Source organism: Sorex araneus, chromosome 2, assembly GCF_027595985.1.
Source record: "Sorex araneus isolate mSorAra2 chromosome 2, mSorAra2.pri, whole genome shotgun sequence".
NCBI classification, from domain to species: Eukaryota; Metazoa; Chordata; class Mammalia; order Eulipotyphla; family Soricidae; genus Sorex; species Sorex araneus.
Window position 1 is genome coordinate 343,858,774 of NC_073303.1, and position 24,955 is coordinate 343,883,728.

At 37.3% G+C, this 24,955-nt stretch overlaps 1 protein-coding gene across 1 annotated transcript in view; it reads right to left on the reverse strand.

Annotated features, from left to right (window-relative positions):
• CCDC178 (coiled-coil domain containing 178) overlaps positions 1-20,566 on the reverse strand; it is a 418,410-nt gene extending 397,844 nt beyond the window's left edge. Inside the window, exons 1-3 of the mRNA XM_055124824.1 lie at positions 20,482-20,566; positions 5,484-5,573; positions 1,572-1,711 (exon numbers count right to left, since the gene is read on the reverse strand). Of these exons, the coding sequence (XP_054980799.1) occupies positions 1,572-1,711; positions 5,484-5,573; positions 20,482-20,542 (291 nt within the window). The 5' untranslated portion in view covers positions 20,543-20,566. The remainder of the gene's footprint in view (positions 1-1,571; positions 1,712-5,483; positions 5,574-20,481) is intronic.
• Between the last annotated feature and the right edge of the window lie 4,389 nt (positions 20,567-24,955).

The following is a 24,955-nucleotide window of genomic DNA, read 5'->3' on the forward strand; positions in this document are numbered from 1 at the left end:
TCCCGTGGTGGTTTTGCTCCCCATGTTCTGATTCTCTGATTCCCCAGTTCAGCCTTTTGCCTTTGCTGACCCCAGGAAGCCAGAGGAGCTTCCGGAGATTGGGGCAATCTCATCCAGCCCGTGCATCTGAAGGTTCAGGGCGGCAGAGTGCTGTTACTCAATTCTTACCAGTGATAGTGCAAATAGATCAACCCAGGCAGTACTTCGGGGGTTACCAGGGCCACACCCAGCCATGTTCGTGGAGGGCATGCAGTGCTTGGGGTGGAACTTGGAAACTAGCAAATGCAAAGCATGTCACTGCATTCCTTTGAGCTACCACTCGAGCCTTCACACACACCTTGAGGAAGACAGCTATCTAGACAGAACTTTATGATTCAGTAACAATGGTAAAGCGGGAGGAGGCGCAGCTCTCCAGGAAACCTATCCTCTTGTTTTGTTGTTGTTGCTAATGTTTTTGTTTAAGTGCATAAGGCAAATGCCCTATCCACTGTACTATCATTCTAGGACCCCTCACCCTCTTATTTCGACAGTTTAATTATGCATTAGTTTCTCAGAAATATAATCTTAAAGGAGCAATAGCACAGCTGGTAGGGTGTTTGCCTTGCATGCAGCCGACCCGGGTTCAATTCCTGCGCCCCTCTCAGGAGCCTGGCAAGCTACTGAGAGTATCTCCCTGGCATGGCAGAGCCTGGCAAGCTCCACGTGGCATGTTCAATATGCCAAAATCAGTAACAACAAGCCTCACAATGGAGACGTTACTGGTGCCCACTTGAACAAACCGATGAGCAACGGAATGACAGTGATACAGTGATAATCTTAAAAGACTTGATGTTTTCTCCTAACATCTTTTGAATGTAATTGAAAGTTACAGTAATTTCAAAAATAAACTTTTTTCAGAATAATAAAAAAGGCAATCTCAAAAGGGTAAAAAAGAAAAAGACAATTATATTTTCTTTTGTTTTTTGTTTTTTTCATTTGAGCTTTGGGGGGTCACACTTAGCAGTGCTCAGGGCTTATTCATGGCTCTCCTCTCAGATCACTCCTGGGGGGCTCAGCAGACCATATGGGATGTCAGGGATAGAACTGAGGTAGCCTGTTGTGTAAGGCAAATGTCTTACCCACCGTATTATCACTCTGACCCTGAGAATCATATTTTCTCTCAACAGGCATACTTGTACTTCTTTAGGACAAAATAATTCATTAATGAAGGCATTATGTCCTTTTATACACCAATTCACTCATTTAATCACCTAATCAGTTAAGTTTCCCAAAAATGATGTAAAAACTATTTAACATACTAGTCAAGTTGGCTTGCGAAAATTACTACTTAGCATGATTGCCTCCAGATAAAGAATAAACAGGTAGAGGGAAACATTTATTTAATAAGATCATTTCACCCTTCTGAAGAGATACTATCAAAAACATATCTAGATTAGTAAATTATGCAACTAAAAAAAGAATCTACAGTCTTCCTAGTGGCATAAAAATTATTTCAGTGTTCTTTAAGTAATAGACCTTTCATATACTCTATAAGAATGTTAAAAAATCATTAACATTTTAATGTCACTTACTCGTTTCAGATGTTCCTGTATTTTAAACTCCAGACCATCAATATGTGAAATAATTTTGTTGACACATGGCGCTGGGGTGATTGTTAATGCACAGCTGCGACGTCGACATGGATAGCCAAAGTAAATGTCTTTATTTGCCACTAAAAATAAAGCAAATAAATCTAGTTAGCTACTGTGGAGCAAAAACCCTTCATATTTAGAATAGCCAAAAGTATTCTGCTTTGTTAATATTAAAACTGCAAAATTTTTTCTCTTGTTTTGGGACCGTACCTGGTGGTGCTTACATCTTAGTTCCTGCTCGGCTAAGAAAGCACCACTGTCAGGGCTTGGGGGTGACCATAAGGGCTGCAGGGGATTGACCAGATCAGCAGTGTACAAAGCAAGTGACCTAATTGCCTTACTATGCCTATTGCCCCACTCCTAAACTTTCTTTAAAAAGCATAATGATAAAATAGAAACATATAGACTGAAGCTTCAATCTTAAAGCTAAAATAATAAGGCTCATACATCACTGAAAATTTTACAAAAAAGGATGAACCAAAATAGGAGGAATAAAAATCTCAAAGTAAAATCATAATGTCCCATAGTATGAGAAACCAAACATTGGAAGAAAAAGAAAAAGAAAAAAGAAAAAAGAAAATCAGTTACCTCATTTATTTTTATGTAGATCCTGAATCACTTAAAAATTTCCCCGAGGAGCTGGAGAGTTAGCACGGCATGTAAGGCAGTTGGATCCCCAGCTCCACATATGATCCCTTGAGCCCTAACAGGAGTGATCCCTGAGTCAAAAATCAGGACTAAATCTTGAACACAATCAGGAATAGCTCCCCCCAAAACAAACAAACAAGCAAGCAAACAAACAGGATTTACCCTGAAATATATTTTTTAATTCTCTCTTCAAAGAGAGTCACAACTGCCAAGGTAAATATCATCCAACCGTTGGTGCATTGAGAAAATTCTTCTTTAAACCCAGTAGTTCTCTTATTGAAAATAAATAAATAAAGTAAGTAGGTCCCCTTCACCCTCTGAATAACCTCATTTTCTGACTTTCATGTTTGAAAATTAAAGTCTTACATGAAGAGTGATTGATGTTCGCACTATAACATTCAAGTTGTGCTCATCATAAAACCCACTCAGACTGATGTGCCTCGGTGATTCTAATCCTGGCATGTTCCAAATAGGCTGAAGGTTGCAGGAGTACAGCAACCTTGTTCATGAAACTCTACCAAAATGCTTACTTGCAGTCCTGTGTCTGTAAGGACTCAGTTGGGCCAGATTCACTAATCTTAAATGCAAGACAAAACAGACTCAGCACCTCAATGAGAACAATGAGCTGAATTCATTTCAGTTGACCTTGAGTAACCCAGGAATGCTGTTGCCTCCAGACTGTGTCTTCTGTTTCAATACCAAACCCACAGAGTAATGTTTCAGAACAATATTTTCATTTAAACAGTGTTTTTAAAATATCTTTTGATTGAATTAATGTCTTCCTCCAAAAATACAATATTGTGAAACTTTCATTTATGAATAAAAATTTGTTCACCCCATCTATTTGAATATATAAATATGTATGTGCTTATATTCTGAGTAATATTTTTGTATATACCAAATATAAGATTATTCTAAGCACCTTTGTGTCTTATTTTAAGTATCACAACAATCTTATAGAATAAGCTAATTATCCTGATTTTATAATTGAGGAAAATAAGGCTTAACAAAGTTAGATAGATGTTAGGGAGGCAAAGCTTGCTTTGCTATCCACTGACCAGGGTTGAATCCCCAGCACTGTATATGGTCCCCCAAGCATCACCAGGAGTGACCACTGTGTGCAGACCCAAGAGAATGCTACAAGCTTTACTGGATGAGGACTAAAGTCTTCTATAACTTGTCCAAGTCCACAGAGCTGGTAGGGGAGAGAGCTGGAACTTGAGCTATATGTAAACATATAAACTACATTATGACAGTTCTTCATATATTTTTAGTGACAAAATAAAGAGAAACATTCTTGAAATTATATTTCAGGAACCTTGTATGTTTCACATATCACCTGTTTATAAAATTTGAATATTTCCTCATGATATCAACGTCAATATTTTAATGTATCTTAGTTGCCTTTAATTAGACTTTTAATTTATACTGCTGCGACTGTTTTGTGCATATGATAGTTTATTTGTTTTCTTTTTTGTATGCAGATTATACTTTCATCTTTGTAATTGTCAAAGGACCAAAGTACTAGCTGGTAAATTTTGCATATTGATCTCTTACTTAAATATCTTGAAAGGGCATGTTACCATTCTCTCTCAAAATATTTGTTGTGCTACAATAATTTGTGTGTAAGTCTGTATAGAAGGGGGTGAATATAAATGAGTCAATATATATACCTATATATACCATATACCATTTAATTCTTTATATACCATTTAATCTTTATATACATATTATCATTTTAATATTCCTTTTAAAATATATTATATAAATGCTAATTTTCTATGATCTAGAATTAATATTTTAATATGGTAAATTAGGGACAATGAAATCATAAGAACTTAAAACTTTTGCTAAAAGTCTGTAAAAATATGATATTATGAGTTACATAAGAGACAACTATAATTAAATTATTATTAGTTTCATTCTATTACATGCATGGTTTGAATTAAAAGTTTTCTTTCTAAATTTCTTTTAATTTTACCCATCTTAAAAAAAACAGATTGCTAAACGAGGTTTGCAGGTTGATTATTTTGGGCATTAAAATCTTGCTTCATTCATCATTCATCATCATCATCATCATCTTGTTGATCCTCGAATTTCTCAAGCGGTCTCAGTAATGTCTCCATTCATCCTAGCCCTGAGATTTTAGAAGCCTCTCTCTACTCATCCTTCCCAACGATGCTGCATTGGAGGCTCTTCCAGGGTCAGGAGAATGAGACCCAGCTTATTATTGGTTTTGGCATATTAATACACCATGGGGATTTTTCGAGGCTCTCTAATGTGGGCAGGAAACTCACTGTAGCTTGCCAGATTTTCCCAGAGGGAGAACTAGGTTATAAAATGTTGTGCAGTTGCAAAGCGGCCACTCGATTCCCGGAGCTTGCTTTTATGTCTCTGGATGCTGGCTGTTGATGGGATTACACGGCACCTAGCTACTAGGAAATGGGAAATCTGGGTGGAGGAGGTCCAGTCCTGATCCAAGCAGGCTTGGAGGTCTCAGCCCCGGGTCTCACACACCTGGCATTCATCATTAGGACTTACAAACTATTATTACTCACAACCCTGAAAATATTTCTTGTCCAAAGTAGCATTTATCCTGCATTTATCCTTGAGACATCTCTGCTATTACTCTGTACTGGTGTTTCTAAGCCTTATTTCAACTGTTACCCCTTCCTATCTTGTTTCCTTCCTGTGGCCTTTCCATCCTACCAGTTAACCCTGTAGTCTCATGTCATGGACCCCACTTATGTGATTTTCACTGCTGTCTCCTGAAATATCCCAGAAGCCCACGAGTGGGACAGACAGTCCCTCAATGAGAAATGGTCTATTAGCCATTATTTTCTGTTGTTTCATTAACTGGTCTGTAGTTTTTTTATTCTTTACTCTATAAGATTATACAATCCATATAAATACCTTTTTCTTAAAGTATCTGTATCATAATTATATGTGTATAATCCAATGCCTTTCATTAATTGATTCATATTTTTATGAGCTGATATTTTTAAAAAAGTGTTCAAAAATAATAAATGGTCATTATTTATTTGCAGGCAATGAATTCTAAGTCCAGGTATTAATGTGATTACCATTAATTATATTTAGGGTTTCTTTCTTAGTGATATATAATACTGATGTCACAAAACAATAATTAAATATATTGCATATATAAGTCATTCATAATATATAATCAGTATAATCAGGTCTCACCTTCAGTGTTTGTCATTTTATTTTCATAAATAATCTCAACAGCTTCCTGAGGGCCCTTATATGGGACCAATGCTTGTGATGCTGCATTATCTTTTGAAGAAAAAAAAATTAAGTGAGCTGTTAGTTTCAAAATCATACACAAAATCACATTATAAAAGTCCTATCCTTAACAAAAACAACTATAATACAAACACTAAACTAAACCCTCAATGTAATATCTTCATATGTCCTCTCTGTTATCTTTGCCTTAACTCTCACATGATGATAATCAAAGAGAATGCAACTTCCAGCCTTATTCAGCCACATATCAAACATTACACAGCTATTGACAACAGAATTAGCTCTGTGAGGGCTTGAAATTCACTGGAGAAAACTCAGCAGCACAGTAAAAGAAAAATACCCAAGAAATCACTGTCATTGTATCACTGTTATCCTATTGCTCATCGATTTGCTCGAGCGGGCAGCAGTAATGTCTCCATTGTGAGACTGTTGTTACTGTTTTTGGCATATTGAATATGCCATGGGTAGCTTGTCAGACTCTGCTGTGCGGGTGGGATACTCAGTAGCTTGCCGGGATCTCTGAGAGGGTCAGAGGAATCAAACCCGGGTCGTCCTCGAGCAAGGCAAACGCCCTACCCACTGTGCTGTTATTCCAGCCACCCGAGATATACTGCACAGAAAGTATGACAGACAGATTAATTTTTCTTGCATCATCCATTGTGCTAGGTTGATATTGCTCAATTGTCAAGTGGTAACACTGGCCCAAAATGTTCCCCTCACTAGAAAAGATAAAGAACTATGATGTCATCAGTTTCTCCACCCTTTAGGAGCATGGCATAGAGGACTTGCTTCAATTTTACCCTATCTATAGACAGGTAGGCTAAGTGAGATGTACATAACTGGCTTGGGAAAATAAAAAGGGAAGCCAAGACCCAGCTATGTGCCATTACAAGAGCATCAGTACAGCTTCAAAGAAACCCACAGATCAGTTTGAATGGACAACAAAAAGACACATCATTCAAACAAACAACAAAGAAAAAGGAGTCATAAAGAGGTATAGTAATATCAGTCAAAGAAATATCATGTAAATAGCATTAAAATAATGAAATACTTAAACATAAGCTAAAATATGGAGGGAAAAATTCTGTGCACCAAGAAGGATAAATTAATAAGAAATATTAAAGAATACAAAAATAGACACATATCCTATTTTCATTGATTCAGAAGAGTATATATAGTTTAAGCATTCACTGGCTGATACCTAAAATAATTGTGATAGAATTTTTAACATAAATAGTAAAAATAATCTTAAAATATTTATACAATTATAGAAAAATACTAAAATGGCAAAACAATCTTGAGAAAAAGAAAGCTAAAGGAATTTTTTTATTTCAAACTATGTGAGAATTAATAAAAGATAATACTAGCATTAAAAATAGAAACTGAATATATTAGAAAACAGAATAATCCATGTCTACACAGTTTAATAATATTTGAGAAAGAAGTAAAGACTATTTCTTTATTCTGAGTATTTAAACACAAAGGAATGTAATGGATTCCTATATTATACTACTCACAAAAATTAATTTATTATGGATTAAGTACTTAGACGATATATGTTACCCAAAACCATAAAACTCATAGAAAAAAACATAAGGAGAAAAGCTCTTTGACCCTTTGACCTTCTTAAAGAACTTTTGGATAAGATTCCAAAGCAGAAACAACAAAAGCAAAAGTTAACAATTGGGACTACATCAAGCTAAAAATTTTCTGTATAGCGAAAGAAACTATCAGCAAAGTTTATTTAAAAGCCTGAAGAATGAGAGAATATATTTGGAAATCACCTGTCAAATACAACCTGGTTACTGTTGAAAATAAGCACATAATTCACACAAATCCATAGAACAAATACAAATTGGAAAATAATCTGAGTAAACATTTTCCTAATATATATGTAGACAGAAAGATGGTCAGAATGTACATGAAAAAAAACACTAAATGTTACTAATCAGGAAAATTTTAATTAACAATTAGATATCACACATGTCAGAATAACATCAAAAGACAACAAATAAATATTGGCAAGGGAAATCCTTTACACTGCTAATGAAAAAGTAAACTGTACAACTACTATAGAAAACAGCATGAGGACTCATCACCGTTTTAAATTAAACAGCCATCGCTTCTCGGCCTTTTGGCTAAGATCAAGTGCAGTAAATTAAACTGCCAGATAATTTGGCTATCCCATTTGCTATAGCCCAAAGAAATGAAACCACTATTTCAAAGAGATTGCTGTAACCCCTTGTCACTTCAGCATTATTCACAGTAACTTGGCCATGTACTCAGCGTAAGTGTCTGCCTGCAGATGAACAAACAAATTCTAAATACACCCTACATGAAAAAATGGGCAAAAAAAAAAAAAACGCAGGGAAAATTGTAGTTTAAATTAAATTTTAATTTTTAAAGAAACAAAACATACCCAAATTTACTCAATTCAGTGGAATCAATACTCTGGGGGTGAGGGTGGGAATACAGCTGTATATATTACTACATTTAAGAAAAAAGAGGATCTGGAGAGAAAGGACAGCAGGTAACAGAACTTTTGCCTTCCATGAAGCTGACCCAAGTTCAATCCCAAGCACCCTATATGCACTGCTCCCCCAGACCCCAGCACTGCCAGGAGTGATCCCTGAGCACAGAGACCAGAATAACCCATGAGTATTGCTGGATGTTACTTAAAAATAAACAACAACAGGGGGCTGGATTGATAGCACAGCAGGTAGGGCGTTTGCCTTGCACATGGCCGACCCGGATTCGATTCCTAGCATCCCATATAGTCCCCTGAGCACCGCCAGGAGTAATTCCTGAGTGCAAAGCCAGGAGTAACTCCTGTACATCACCAAGTGTGACCCAAAAAGCAATAAATAAATAAATAAATAAACAACAACAATATATATGTATACATACACACAGCAGGAGAGATACTTTGGGAGACAAGAAACTTATTGCATGCAGCCATCTCCCCTCACCCCCATTTAAGCCCCCCACACCACAAATACCACAAATGGTCCATCAGCCACTGCAAGGAGGCCACAGAACACATTCGTAGTAGGTCCTGAGCACCTTCAGGTGTGAATCAACAACCCCCACTCCCACTAACCAAAAATAAACAACAACAACAAAACAAAAAGAGTTCAAATAACCTAGCCTCTCATGATAAAAAAAAAAGAGATAGAGAGCAAACCAAGTCCAGAAATGAGTAAAAGAAGGTAAATTTTTTTAAACATAAAGCAAATGTAACCAAGAGAAACCATTAGAGAAAAATCAATCAATAAAAAACGTGGTTCTTTAAAAACCGTTAAAACATGACAAAGCTTTAGTCTGAATATGAAAGAAGGGAGGGGAGACAACCACAAAATACTAAAATCAAAAATGAAAAGGGGAAAATACAAATTACTTTACAGAACAGTTTATAATAGAATCCTGGGATAGTATAAATAATAGTATGCTAACAAATTAGAAAACCTATATGAAAGCTTGAGTCAAAAATCAAAATTGAGTCAAGGAAAAAAGTAGAAAACCTAAGCATGAATAAGTTTAGCAGCTTTTAATGCTGCTATAACTATGGGCCAGAGTATAGCAGGTAGGATGCTTGCCTTGCATGCAGATTTGATCCCTGGCATGTCATATGGTCCTCCGAGCCTACCAGGAGTGTTTCCTGAGCACAGAGTCAAGTGTAATCTATAAGCACCACAGGGTGTTGGTGCACAAATAAATAAACAACAACAACAATAAACAGCAAAAAGGTGCTATAAACAAAAGTCCTTGATAGAATGCCTTCATTGGTGAATATTACCAAATAGTCAAAGAATTTCCACAAGCCTAAAATAATAAAGTTAGTGTTGCTAGGATTACGTATGGACATGTAAAGTCAAGAACTATAATTTAGATTATCAAAATAAGTAATATTTTTTAACAGCTCATACTAAGACAACTTGAAAGACATATAAAATAATAAATTTTTGACTCCTATGTCAAACAATAACTAACAATGAACTTAAGAGTAAAATGATATGACTTAAACTACAAAACCTTAAAAGAAAAGAGAGGTATAAGTATTTCTTGTATTGGATCATCAGTATCAATTTTTAGAATTAGATCAGTTGATTTTATCATAATCAAAATTCTTTTTGAGAAAGTATTATCAGATAGGGAAAATTCAACCCCTACCATGTAAATTATGTATCTGTAAAGTTGTAGTTTCCAAAATGTAAAGAATTCTTATCATTCAACATCCCTATGACTATAGATGTCAATAAAAAAAACACTTAACCTGATTTACTAGTGTAAAAAATTCAAAAAGACATGCATCTAAAAAAAATGCACAAATGGCCAATAGCACAGTCAAAGGAAAATGAAAGTCAAAATTACAGTCAGATGACAATTCACTTTCGGTAAAATGGCTGCAACAAAGCTTTAAAAAATAAAGTATGAAAACATAACAAATGTTGGTCAGTGTTTGGAAAAGCTAGAATCTTCATATTTGCATTTTGAAATGTACAATATCACAGCTGCATTTGGAAAAAAAATAGGCAGTTACTCAGAAAGTTAAACATCAAGCTACCTAATGACCTAGCAATTCCATTCCTAAATGTATACCCAGAGAAACAAAAGAATGTGTCCACATAAAAAGTCATATTGGACAATTGGGTTGTTTCCAGATTTGGGTTATTGTAGATAGTACTGTAAGGAACATGTTGACCAAGACCATCCATGGTAACATGCAGTTCCAGAAGGCCAAATCTAAATGTTGGACATGGGAGTTTCCCAGTGGACAGTTCCAGAATGAAATTGACCACATCATCAAGGGTTTTGCTTACCGATGTTGCTGTTATCCCAAAACTTCAAATGGGATCAGACCACCATTTTCTTCATGCAAAATTCTACTTAACAGAGCAGAGAGAAAGGGCTGCAAAGTTTAAGAAGACAACTCCCAGTATGACCACCAATTGGGAGCTCTTTGGTACTATTGCAGCAATATGGGAAGATGCCATCATTGGCAACATCAAAGAGGAATGCAATCAACTGGTTCAGCACCTCCATGATTGTGTGAAGAATGCAGAGAGAGAGAAAAAGCCACAAAAATTTGCATGTCTTTGGAAACTCTTAAGCTCTTTTGCCAACGTGGTCTGGCACAAGCCTCAGGCAATCACATGCTAATGTCCGAGCTCACAACGCTGTGCAGAGAAGCAATAAGGAAAACCTCAAATAGAGAAGAGCAGCAGTGTTGGCCTATGCAGCAGAAGCTGGAAAAAGTTTTGCAACACCCCCCCTGTCTTTCACCAACTATAAGACCAAGATGACTGCCCTCTGATGTCCTGATGAATCTATCACATCTTCCAGAAGAGCAAAGGAAAAGGTTATCCATGACTTCCACTCAGATCTCTTTGATAGCCACGTCCATCTGTCCACATACCAAATTCCACAGGATGGATATATGGCTCCCAGTGTTCTCCCTTTTGAAATCATTTCGTCAGTAAAGAAGCCTACAACACCTGTCCAGACAAGGTCACACCTGAACACCTGAAGAATCTTCCGCCAGTACTCATCAATACACTGGCTCGACTCTTCACACGCTACCTGTCTGAATGTAAAGTTCCATCTCAGTGGATAACCAGCAGGAACTATCTGTTGTACAAGAAGGGAGACATTCACGACATCGGCAACTATCGCCCAATCTGCCTGCTGTATGTCGTCTACAAGTTATTCACTCCTGTCATCCTGAATAGAATAGGCAGAACACTAGACAAAGGACAACCATTTGAGCAAGCCGGGTCCCGAAGGGGATTCAGCACGATAGACCATATCCACACAGTGACAAAACTCATTGAAGTTTCTCAAGAGTTCAAGATGCCGCTCTGTCTAACGTTCATCAACTTAAAGAAGGCCTTAGATTTTGTTGAGACTGAAGTGGTCATCGAAGCCCTAGCCAAACAGGGTGTTCAAACTCAGTATATCAAAATCCTCCGTGAGCTGTATTGTGGATTCACCACCAGGAAGGGAGACATCCACGACATCAGCAACTATCGCCTGATCTGCCTATTGTCCGTCATCTACAAATTATTCACTCGAGTCATCCTGAAAAGGATTGGCAGAACACTAGACGAAGGACAACCATGCGAGCAAGCAGGGACTCAGCATGACTGACCTATCCACACGGTGACCAAGCTCATTGAGGTTTCGTGAGAGTTCAAAATGCCGCTCTGTCTAATATTCATCAATTTAAAGAAGGCCTTTGATTCTGTTGAGACTGAAGCGGTCATGGAAGCCCTAGCCAAACAGGGCGTTCAAACTCAGTACAACAGGATCCTCCATGAGCTGTATTACGAATTCACCACCAGGATCTCACCATTCTACAAGGAAGTGACATCAATGTAAAGAGAGGGGTTTCAGCAGGGTGATACCATTTCACCAAAACTCTTCAGTTCCACCTTCGAGAATGTCATGTGATGACTGGAATGGGAAAGAATGGGAGTGAAGATAGACAGTCAGTAACTACACCACCTCTGTTTCACTGATGACAATATTCTAATAACACCAAACATTAGCCATGCGGCACAAATGCTGGCCAACTTTGACCATGAGTGTTGATAGGTCAGACTTCAGCTAAATCTCACGAAGACAATGTTCATGAGAAATGGACTAGTTCCTGACATTCCATTTGCTTGTAATGGAACAAACATCTCTGAATGCAGCAGTTATATGTACCTAGGCTGAGAATTCAACATGATGAATGACCTGGCACCTGAGCTGCGCAGGAGGAAGAGAGCAGCGTGGAACACCTTTAAGAGCATCAAAGAAGTTTTTAAGAGGACAAAGAACCTCTGGCTTTAGGCACAGCTTTTAGACTCCACCGTTCTTCCTGCACTAACATATGCCTCAGAGACCTGGGCCCTATGAAAACAGTATAAGAATGCTATTCGGGTCTCTCAAAAAGGAATAAAAAGTGCTATTTTTGGAATATCATGTTTCACTCAAGTGAGAGAAGGAATCCAGAGTTCCGACCTCCATCAATGATCGAGAATCAGGGACACTGTCTCAATTTGCCAAAATGTCGAAAATCAGATGGGGTGGACACATAATGCGATTTAGAGATGACCGCTGGACTAGAGCTGTTACTGACTGGATTCCATGGGACGTCAAAATAACGTGTGGCCTACAAGATGGTCAGATTTTTTTGTCAAGACCCTAAATGAACAGTTTGAGGCTCTTCATGTTCCTGGAGCAAGCAGACGCCATTGATCTAGACTAGCACACAACAGGGACGAATGGAGATGTTACTGGCCCCGGCTCAAGCAAATCAATGAACAATGGGATGATAAGTGATACAAGTGATACTGTAAGGAACATAGGGGTGCAAATGTCTTTTCTACTTAGCTTATATTCCAAGAAGTCGAACTGCTGGGTCAAAAGGAAGCTCAGTCCCTTGTTTCCTGAGGAAAGTCCATACTGTTTTTCAGAAAGACTGGACCAGTCGATGTTCCACCATTAGTGAAGGTCCCCCCCCCCCCCAAACCTCCACATCCATGCCAACACTGGTTGTTTTTATTCTTTTTGGTGTTTGCCAGTTTCTGTGAGGTAAGGCCATATCTCATTGTTGTTTTGATTTGTATTTCCCTAATTGGTGATGCAGGGATGATTAATGATGAAAAATATTTTTTTCACATGCCTTTTGGTCATTTATAGATCTTTGAGGAAGTTTCTCTTTGCCCTCCCCCACTTTTTTTGGTATAGTTCTATCAGTACTTTATATTTCTTGGATATTAACTCTTTGTCAGATGAGGGATAGACTAATAATTTCTCTTATTCTGTAAATTGTCTTTGAATTTTGGTCATCACTTCCTTTGAGGTGCAGAAACTTTTTACTTTGTTTATCTTTGTTTCCATTCTTTAGCTGATAGCATTGACTTCCTAAAGATGCATAGATGCATATATAGCTTTTATATCATGAAGTTCTACGTATGTTTTTTTTCAGTGTAACTTATGGATTCAGGCTGATATCAAGGTCTTTAATCCATCTTTATTTGACTTGTGCATGATGTTAGAAAGGGGTCTGAGCTTATTGTTTTGCGTGAGGTTGACCCAACAGTTTTCCCAATACCATTGTTGAAGAGGCTTTCCTTGTTTCACCTCATAATTTTTTGCGCCTTTGTCAAATAATTTCCCCTTATCTCTAATAAGATTATCTCTCCTTATATCCAAGGATACATTTCTGTGTTTTCAATTCTATTACATTGATCTGAGAGTTTGTCCTGTATAAAGCAACTATGGTACATATACACAGTGCAATATTTCTCAGACATTAAAAAAAATATAAAATCACAGAATTTTCTGCTACAAGGATGGATCTGGAGAGTATTGTACTGAGTGAAGTTAGAGTGAGAGAAGCCAACACAGAACGATGTCTCATATGTGGGATATGAAGAAACATAATTGTGTGGAGGGGGATGGGGGGAATGCCCAGAGGTGGTGCTAACAAAACCCATGAGAATTGGCATTTGATAGGAAGCATATCACTTGGGAAGTTTGTAGGTAGAACAGGGAATGGCTAGAATTATGTTGGAGGAAAGCAGTTAACCAGGAGGCAGAAGTAGTAATGTGTCAATGTAACCCTATGAGAAACTATACTATAAACCACAGTACTGAGTTTTATTTTGTTTTTTAAAGTGCCTCGCATAGAAGGCAGACTGGTGGATGGGAGGCAAACATGTATGGCAAGGGAGGTAGGTAGCACTTATGGAGGAAAGAGGACACTGATGAAGGAATTTGTATGGAAACATTGTATGCCTGAAACCCACTCTGAATAACTTTGCAATTCACAGTGGCTAAGTAAATTAAATATAAATAATTTAAAACAAATAAAACATACTGGATAATTCACTGGATGATAATCAGCATGTAGAATATTTATACAATATCAGCAAGCCATATAATTTTATGAAACTATAGTTTAAAGGGGATATATACAATACCAATTATTCTACAAATTAATTTAGAAGGAAAAATCCAAAATGACATACTATTCTACATCCTTTGCTCCATATGCCAAATCCCTGTTATGGGAATAATTCCCAAAGTCTTGAAGATTATATCAAAAGAAATAGCATCAAAGTGTTCATGTCGCCAGGTGTCCAGAAAACTATTAGAGTGTCAGTATCGGGAGATTTTTGACGTATCCTGAAGTAGATTTAAAAGTATATTGTTCTGATCTACCTTCTGCCAGATGTGGGGGCTGAGCTGAGTCCTCCTCGGAAAGGCTACTGGGAAGGCTGCCAACCAATTGTTGAATAAGTAGAATAGGGCTGAGCTCTGTTTTTACTGGGTCACGTGCACTTAGTCTAGGTGTCTGCTAGTGTTGACGCATAAGCACACTGGGAAAGACCTGGCTGACCCGTGGGAACTCCTGTCAGTGGCAAGTCAGGTCGGCCTTCCTGACTAACATGGGAACTGGTTCACGATACAGACTTTCTTCCAGCTTGTGATGCCACAGGACTGCCCTCTGCTTGTTCCGGATAGTAGACTTCCCTATGTTAGGTGGATTTCAGGATCTGGGGTGCTACTCATCTCTCTCGGGGATGGCCATCTCTGCACAGGATGTGGATGAGTGAGTGGGCAGCTTCACCTTGAGAATTTGGGAGCGCATGCCCCGTGCCTTCTTCTGTCACAGTCTAGACAGAAGTTGACTCAGGTACTCTGATTTCTCTGTGAAATTCTCCATGCCCTGTTGATCTCAGCGAACTGCAGTCCCTATTCCCAAAGCATTGGGTCTAGTGAACCAGGTTGTGAGTGTTTGCTTGAGCTCTAGATGCGTTTCAGATGTGCAAGCCCTTGGATTGGAGAATGCAGGGGGTTAGGAGTTTGCTTGCAGATGGCTGTCTGTAGCGCAATTCTTCCCAGGAAGCAATCCCAGAGCACTGCACCAGGAGCTAGCCCTGAACACTGCTGAATATTCCCAGCCCACCTTCAAGAATAAAGCAAAATTCAAGTCCTTGAACAATGTCAATTCCCAATACCTTGCTTAAGTTGGTGTCCTAGTCAGACCATCTAGGAAGAGTTCCACATTCCTGTACAGTGGGTGTATTTGCTCAGGGATCTGAGTCACAGCCAGGACATTTCCTGCTCTCTGCAGAGAGTTCCAGGTGCCAGAACAGAAGGAGCTGTGCACTTCCTCCTTCTCCTTGAGACAGATCTCCAAGTGTGTCTCACACATACCTGAGATGATGAGCTCTGCTTACTCCCGTTTTGCACTGCAACTTGGAGCTCCCAGGAGCTGACCAGAGACATCAGCCCTCTCCCCATTGGGCAGGATACTGGGTTACGCGATAAAGCTCACAATCAGCTTTACTATGAACTTCACCAGCATGCTGTGTGCATGCTCTAAGATGGCAATGCTGTCCATCTTCCTCAAGTACCGCCATGCCTACCCAGACCCCGAGGCTCCTGTAAGGGAAGTAGATTTGTGGTTGCCAGGAACCGAGTGACAAGGGAATGCTAGCAGCTGCTAATGCTATAGGGCTTTTTTGGAGAGATTATAAAGTGCTGTAGGATAGCCTTAACTAATGGTGATATTGTACAATCATGTGACCATACTAAATACACTTTTAAAATGCGACACTTCTGGCGCATAAAAGAGAATTCAACTTTAAAATGTTAAACATGGTATTGTTATAACAACATGTTATGTGAATGATAGTTACCAAATTATTAAAAATAAACTCATTATTCAATAAAAATATAATTATTATATTTATCAGAACACAGGCAAAGTTATGATACAACTTAAAAATTCTAATGTACCTATATAAATACAGGCATGTGAAATAAAAGCAAAATATAATGAAACAGTAGTGTTTTACTATTACATATATGGTACTTTTCATATTTCCAACATGCTTATATTTGATTTAGGGAAAATTTTAACTCTAAAAATATGTTTCAAAATATTTGAGAATTTAGGCAACAAGACTAAGTTGATTATAATGTGAGTTAAATAATATTATTTAATTAAGTACCTTAAGGATATTTTATTAAATCTTCTAACTAAAATTGAAATATAGGTGTAGGGATACTTCTGATTAAGAATTGCAATCACAAACAAACCCTATGGTATCATGTTAACTATTAAGTTATCTTAATAAAAAAGATACTTTATGAATAAGAGGGCTAACTTCTGAATAAATCAGACATTTCCCTTTTTCTGTTCATCTGGATCAAAACTATGAAATGAAACACAAAAGGACCCAACAGCAGTTTTGTTGGTACCAGACCTTTTCATTTTTTGTTTCATCTGTACTTGAGAATTATTCACAGTCTTAAAATCTTAGTTAAATTGCATCATGAGTTATGTTATATGACTCTGCTTGAGTCTTTTGACAACCCGATCCTTCTTATCTTTATTATGTCAAGGGAAAGTTGTAGCTTTAAATAAAAAATTTAAAGAAAAAAAATTCTATATCACAGCACACTACACCTCACTAAATAATACAATCTGTGGTTTTACACATTATTTATAACTGCATTGCATAGACTATAAGCAGGTTATATCTCAAGTTCCATATAATAAAATTTCTCTTGATATACCATGCATCAAAGCTTTTGCTTACAAAACAGTGAAAACTGGTCACTTTCTTTCCCAATACAAAATATATAGACTTTGTCAGTGAATTCACAGGAATGTTAGCAGCTAAGCTCTTTCAAATTCTTGGAACAAACTTGATTTTAATTAAAACTATAATTAATCCGAAAATGTTTGATAGTTTTCTTCAAGCATTTAAATGTGACATATGCACAAGTATGATTTGATTATCATATCTCGTACCGAATTGTGTCTTTGGGAAAGTTATTTTAAGTGCATAACCTGTTCCATTTTGCTCATTTGAGATTAAGTCAATTTCTAGAAATATAATTATTTTTGCTTAAATTTCACTGTGCAACTCTATAAAATATAATTACATTTTTCAGTTAGTACTGGCATAATGAATAAAGAACTAAATGCCAGTTATTCTGTATGTTTTGAAAGTGTTCTGAGATATTTCAAAATAATATTCTCAAAGTAAATGTGGCACTGAGTAATAAATTTCTAACATAAAATTAATACTACATGAAATCTGTTTTGAGACATCTCACTCATGTTTAGAATTACTAAATGACCTCTTCTCTTATAACTAAATAACACTGTAACCCAACTATCCATTAATACCAATAATAGCCCCAAATAATTTTTTTTCCTTCTAGGCTCACCTTCCTTTGCAATGTAACTTTGTGGCATTTACCATCAAGAAGTGAAGTCTGAATCCCTATCCCCTATCCTAGGCTGGGCTGGGCTGGTGACTTGCTATGGTTTATTAAATGTAGCAGAAATAATTATAAGGTTCTGAACCTTGATCTCTGACACATTGCAAATTTCTGTTTTTCTTCTCGGCAAGAAGATCTAGGCTGCTGAAAAAGTATTAGACAAGATAGTATAGAGTTGAGTCAGTCCAATTTTCCCAGCCAAAGACTGAGTTCTGTGAAGGAGTCCTGCCTAGTTCAGCAAGAGCAATAATGAGATTTAATTGACCTGTGGCTAACAGCAGATGTATCAATGAGCTAGTTCTCTTGAAAGCCTCACCCAGTGTCACACAAATTGGCTAAAGTGAATGCCTGGTGCTATATACACCTATATTTATATCACTTTTACATAGGATCAGTGCAACAATAGAAACTGATTCAAAGGTTATAGATTTCAATTCATGTACTCAAGGCAAAAAGAGTTCACAAACTTTTTTTTTAAAATATAAAGGACCAGATAGTGAAAGTTTTAGGTTTTGTTGTCTCTGTTGTATATTCCTATCTTGTAATTTTGTTGTTGTTTTGATTTGGTTTGAGGGTCATACCAGGCAGTACTCAGGGCTTATTCCTCGTTGGTAAGATTGGTCAATCCTTTCTTCTCCTAGGAGAAAGGAGTTTAGGTTTATTGAGTAACACCCATCAAAATGCTCCCAAAGCACTCCCATTTCTTCTGCATTCATCTTTAATTTCTTCTTTGTGAACTCCTTCACCTATCTGTTAATCACTTATTTCCCCTAATCAGACCTTGTGACTTGTAAAGTCAGGTTCCTCAGAGGATTCTGGATTTTGTAAGTAAAATGTTGCTTTTCTCTTTCCTTTATGTCCTTTGCAGTTTACTTTAGAGCAATGTCCTTTTTTTTTTTTCTTTTTGGATCACACCTGGCAATGCACAGGGGTCACTCCTGGCTCTGCACTCAGGAATTACCCCTGGCAATGCTCAGGGGACCATATGGGATGCTGGGAATCGAACCCGGGTCGGCCCGGGCAAGGGAAATGCCCTATCCACTGTGCTATCACTCCAGCCCCCAGAGCAATGTCCTTTTTTTAATAAACACAGGAAGACAGTTGATGCTATGCTCTTGTTGAGAGTTAATTAACTCAGGATAATTTTACTTCTGGGCATCTGTCATATTAACTCGATTTAAACCTCAGTTTCCCTTAGTTCCTAGCACCCCAAAAGGAGGGTCCCGATGAAGGGACTTGGATGGACCCAGGGCAAGCTGTAAACTATGCTGGTATTAAAAAAAGACAGTTCAAGTGTCATAAAACTTACAAATTAAGAGCACGGTCCTGGACAAATTCTGTTATGACCCAAAGAGCAGTGACTGGACAAGGACCCTGCTGGGATTAGGAAGGACTAATCTGGTTTGAAGACTGTAGTCTGTGATCTATAGCAAGATGTCCCCAGGAGAGCCATCTTATAAGCTTAATGTATCTCTTACTATGTCCATACGAAATGACTAGAAAGATTATTAAGAAGTAAATTTAAGATATTGCTTAAATGGGTATGGACTAAGGAAAGGAGAAATATGCCCTTGGATGAAATTCCGCCCTTGAGCGAATCTCATCACAGGATGAGATCTTTGTTTTAGAAGAAGCTTCCTCCAGAAGGAAGGGTTTTTCATATGTTGATTGTGTTATCTTACCTATGTGAGATAATTGTAGTATAATTGCTACTCCCAACCCTTGGTGATTGTTCTTTATAACTAAGGCTGTGAGAAGGGATGAGGGAGAGCTAGAAATATGAGACAGGGGAAGACTAGCTTGAGGGGCAGTGGGAGACTGGGGAGAAGAGCACTGGGAGACTAGCATGAGGAACAGGAGGAGACTGGAATGAGTGGCAGTGTGAGCCTGGAGTGGAATAAGCAACAACTTATCACTAACCAGCCTGGCAGCCCTGTTCCCTCCTCCACGTGTCCATCAGCAATAGGCGGGGTGGGGAAGGGGCTCACCAAACAGAACACGGGAGGAGAGTGCCCACACTATTGGAACACACAGTCCTGGCTCATCTGGGTAGAGAAAGTGAAAGGCACTATCTCTCCAACGTTTTGTTTGTTTGTTTGCTTTTACAACCCTTTAAAAATGTAAATTCTGCTTTCCTGATTAGGCCCACGGCTGTAATTTGCTAAACTCCGCTACATATCCTGCAGAACCATGATGTAAAGTAAAAGATATCGAGGTTCAGACTACAAAGTAATGCAAGAAAATCTCATACAGTTTTTAAAATAGAATTGTAATATACTGGTAAAAATTTAATAACTATTTGTCAGGTAAATAATATCACCTTAACTTATCTCAAGCAACCAAGGGAATATAGGTGAGAAGACAAATACATAATTGCCTCACATAATACAGTAAAAGCTGACTCCAGCCTACTGATGTTATACTACCTACTATACTGCCTATACGAAAAATTGTAGTAATAACGAAAGAAGTTGATTAAAATCTATACTGCAATTTTTACTTAAACAATTCACTTAGTTGTCTACTTTATATTTCTGTTCCCAGAAAGTTTTGTGACCCTGATTCTGGAGAAGACTCTCTTCCAATCACTTTATTCTATAAGACACTTGAATTATATTAATTAATTATATTAAGTTAAATTTACCTTTTTTTGCTTTCTCATCTACAATGGAAGAACAGGAAGACTCTGATTTATATTCCGGCATGGTTATTAACTAGGTTTTGAAACCTAGGTAGAAAGAAAAATATTTATACATCATGAATAAAATAGTTTATATTTAATTTTATAAGAAGTTATAAGTTCAACCACTGATAGTGTCATTAGGATATATTTCTAAAAGTATAAACTATTATATATAAGTAAAAAAATCAATACCAATTTTTTTTTTTTTTTTTTTTTTTGCTTTTTGGGTCACACCTGGCAATGCACAGGGGTTACTCCTGGCTCTGCACTCAGGAATTACTCCTGGCAGTGTTCAGGGGACCATATGGGATGCTGGGAATTGAACCTGGGTCGGCCGCATACAAGGCAAATGCCGTACCTGCTGTGCTACTGCTCCAACTCCCCAAATTATTTTTTAATGTAAGTAAATCCAACCATACATTTTTCCTATGATAACTAATATAATTCCATTTGGTCACACTGAATTTTTTAATTCTCTTTAAAAAGAAATTTTGATCTGAAGTTTTCTGGTAACAAATACTTGACCCTACTATAAGATAAGTTAGCATTCATCATTGTAGACATTGGCTCAAAATCCTACAAAATTTCTGGAATATGAGGGGTTGGAGAGGTAATATAGCAGGTTGATCAGGGTTCAATCCTTGGCACCCACATACTCTTCTATGCTCCACCAGAAGTGATCCCTAGGCAAGCCAAGAGGGATTAACCCTGAATACTGCTGGGTATGTCCTCCAAACAAAATTCTGGGACCTAAAATATTTTACTGCACATGATAAAGTTGAACCTTTCCATTGCATTCATGTGTTTTATATCTAAGTCTACTATAAGGATTTTTGTATATTTTTCTTTTTCTTTATATACCACACAACTCTAGCATATACATGGGAAAATACATGTTCAATATTACCTGCATATTTTTATATTAAACCATCCTAGATAAAGCTCTTATTATTAAAATGTGTTACAAAATCTTTTCAAGGTCAATTTCATAGTTTTAATTTTAAATTTTTAATGGAAATGATCACATAACTCAGTTCTCAGTCACAAATTACTCAAGACACTATGTCAACAGTTAGCTGTTAAACAACTTGAAAACTCATTACCAAAATTCACAAAAATTAAAGCAGTAAAGTCAATGATAATAAGTTCCACTTATCTTGCCTTCAAAACATAGTCATATTTATAGAATTTTTTAAAAAAGATTAATTCTTCTTTCCCCTCTGTTCTTATGTTTTTTTTAAGGGTATGAAATAAAAGAGCTTCTTTTTTCTTCCTTTTTTCATAAAAGTATTAAACAACTTTCATGTATTTTTAACAATCTTATTAACCATTTATTATCTTAGACATTCTTTGTGGGGGTTGTTTGGGCAACAAACAGCTAGCTGTATTTACTCCTGGCTCTGAACTTAAGGATCTGAACTTAAGGCTCGGGGCTAGGAATAGACTCCCAATCAGCCATGTGCAAGGTAAGCACCCTATTTACTGCACCATCTCTCCAGCCCTATGTCATATATTCTTTTCAGTAAGCAATGTAAAATACTGATATTTTTCCAGCAGTTATAAAAATAATGTTTATTAATTAATTCCTACTGATTTTTTAAAAAAAAAAAATTTAAGGGGGAGATGCATTGGACCACTCCCAGCAATGATCAGGGTTTACTGCTGGCTCTGAAGTTTCAGAAATTACTCCTGGTGATGCTAGGAAAACCATAGGGGATGCTGAGGACTGAACCTGGGTCAGCTAAATGTAAGGCAAGTGATCTACTCACTGTCCTTTCACGTTGGCCCCACTTACTGATTTTTTTAAAAAAAAACACAATTCTACTTTATTTGGTTAATGGGCTTTGAGACCACATTCAGCTATGCTCATGAATTATTCCTGGAAGTGCTTAGGGGACCGTACAAGGTGCTGAGAATTGATAGGGTTGAGATCCTGTGTGAATCAAGTTCCTTAATTCCTGTACTGTCTCTCCAGTCCCTGATTTTATTTATGATTTGTTTGTTTGTGGATTGGAGCAATAGTAGGGTGGTTGCCTTGCACATGGCTGACCCGGGTTTGATTCCTCCGTCCCTCTTGGGAGTATCCCACCCACTTGGCAGAGCCTGGCAAGCTACCCCTGGCGTATTGGATATGTCAAAAAACATAACAACAAGTCTCACAATGGAGACGTTACTGGTGCCTGTTTGAGCAAAAATCGATGACCAACAGGACGACAGTGCTACAATGTTTCATTTTTGTCTAAATGTAGGTAAGTAATCAAATATTTTTAAATATATGACAATAGAAAATACTTTATAAATTAGTTGAATAATTTTTAGATGGCAGGTGAGGGCACATGGTGGTGATAGAGCGTACTGCTGGCAGTGAGTCAGGAATTACTCCTGGTGGCGCTCATGGTACTATGTGGGTTGTCGGGGATCAATCCAGTAGGCCGCATGCAAGGCAAAGGCCCTACCGATGTGCTATCGCTACAGCCTCCTGAAACTAATTTTAAAGTTACATTAAAACAAATACTGTGCCCAATATTCTATTTATGTAATTTTAAGATCTAATGCAAACCGTCAGGCAGGGCAGGAAACAAGAATCATAATCCTTGCCAGAGTCAATAATTAGATATGTATCTTGCCTGAGATGAGAAATGACTAACAATTTCTAAGATTAGCAGTCTAAAACATCAAAACTAGGTTGCCAATTGTTTCTTTCATAATTTAGACACTCAGTTTAAGCAAAAACAAACAAACAAACAAAAAGAAAGAAAACAGAAAACTACTTTCTAAATATGTGTTCATATAATTGCTGGGAACTAGCAACAGGCTGTTCATCAGAGAACTCAGGGACTCAAATGACACCAATATAGGTTACATTAGCCTCAGGTGTTTTTTTTTTATATTCATTTTCATTTTCATTCTAAAGATCGAGTTCCTAATGTCTCAAAAATATTCATTGCTGATTCCTCATGAGTAGAACTTCAACCATCAAAGAGAAGTGACACTTAAATTTTGTTCCAACATCCCTAGAAGAATGCCTATGCCTCTTGTTGCTTGACATTAGGGTACTATTACTAGACATAATTTCTGAATCTTCATTCTATTCCTGGCCACAGCTATGGCCAGGAGTGAGGCAACTTTACATTAGCACAATTGTCCTCAGTATCATGTTGGAGGTAGTATGGCTGAAGAAAATGCAAAGAAGTGAATCCGGCAGACTTGCCTAGAGTCTGTTCAAAATACGGCAGGCAAAAATCTGTATTGCGGGGCCCAGGGTGACAGCACAGGGGGTAGGGCATTTCCCTTGCACATAGCTGACCCAATTCTATCCCTGGCATCTCGTATGGTCCCCTGAGCACTGCCAGGAGTATTTCCTGAATGCAAGCAAGGAATAATCCTGAGCATCACAGGGTGTAGCCCCCCAAAGCCAAAAAGACAAAAGAAATCAGTATTATGATAGAAAACATGATGTGTTATAAGGGAAATGAAGCTAAAATCCTCTTATTGTATATTAATGGAAAATATTTAGGAAAATAAACTGAATTACCTTCTAACATCCAGTTAATCTTAATATTTTATAGTTTGACATTTCAGTCACTCATTACTTATTTAGGAAATATTGATTTGTATCTTATTTATATCATTATGATATTTTGCTTGGTGTAAGAGTGTCAGTAGGTTTTACCTGTGCTCTCAAGTATACATCAATTTGATTATATGTTATATATATTTTGATAATACCAAAGGATTTTAACACAGAGCCTAAAGTTACATGTCACTAAGACAACAATTGTCTTCTTGCCTTTTAATTGCAGGGGTCATTTTCTGACCAACCCTGAAAACAAGCTATAGGCTTCCATGCTTCCATTCCCTTCTACATTCTTTTAATTTTGCCTTTTCTTTGTGTCTAATAGAATGTCTCTATATGTTTTTTGCCACAAAGCAATATACCTCTTCTTGTATTTCTCAGGCAATCTATTAGATACGCACATGTATAATTTTCCTGCGGAGGTATGAGACTTGAGAGAACATGAGTTTTATTTAATTTTTTTATATAGTTAAAGCTCAACAGAGAAAAACTCAAAGAACTCTAACAACGAAGACTGTGAGTAATGTGAACAATGGAAATTTTTTTAAGAAAATGTGAACATGAAAATCATAGTATGAAATATTTTAATAGACCAAAATAAAATAGCTGGAATTGGAGCTGAAGTGATAGCACAGTAGGTAGGGCGTTCCATTCCCAGCATCCAGTATGGTCCCCTGAGCACCGCCAGGGGTGGTTCCTGAATGCAGATCCAGGAATAACCCTTGTGCATTGCTGGATGTTACCCAAAAAGCAAAAGCAAAAAAAAAAAAAAAAAGCTGAAATGTACAGGGATCCATAAGGAGATTAAAGACAAAATTTGTTTGCAAGGAAAATAGTACAACGTTGCCTAAAATTAAA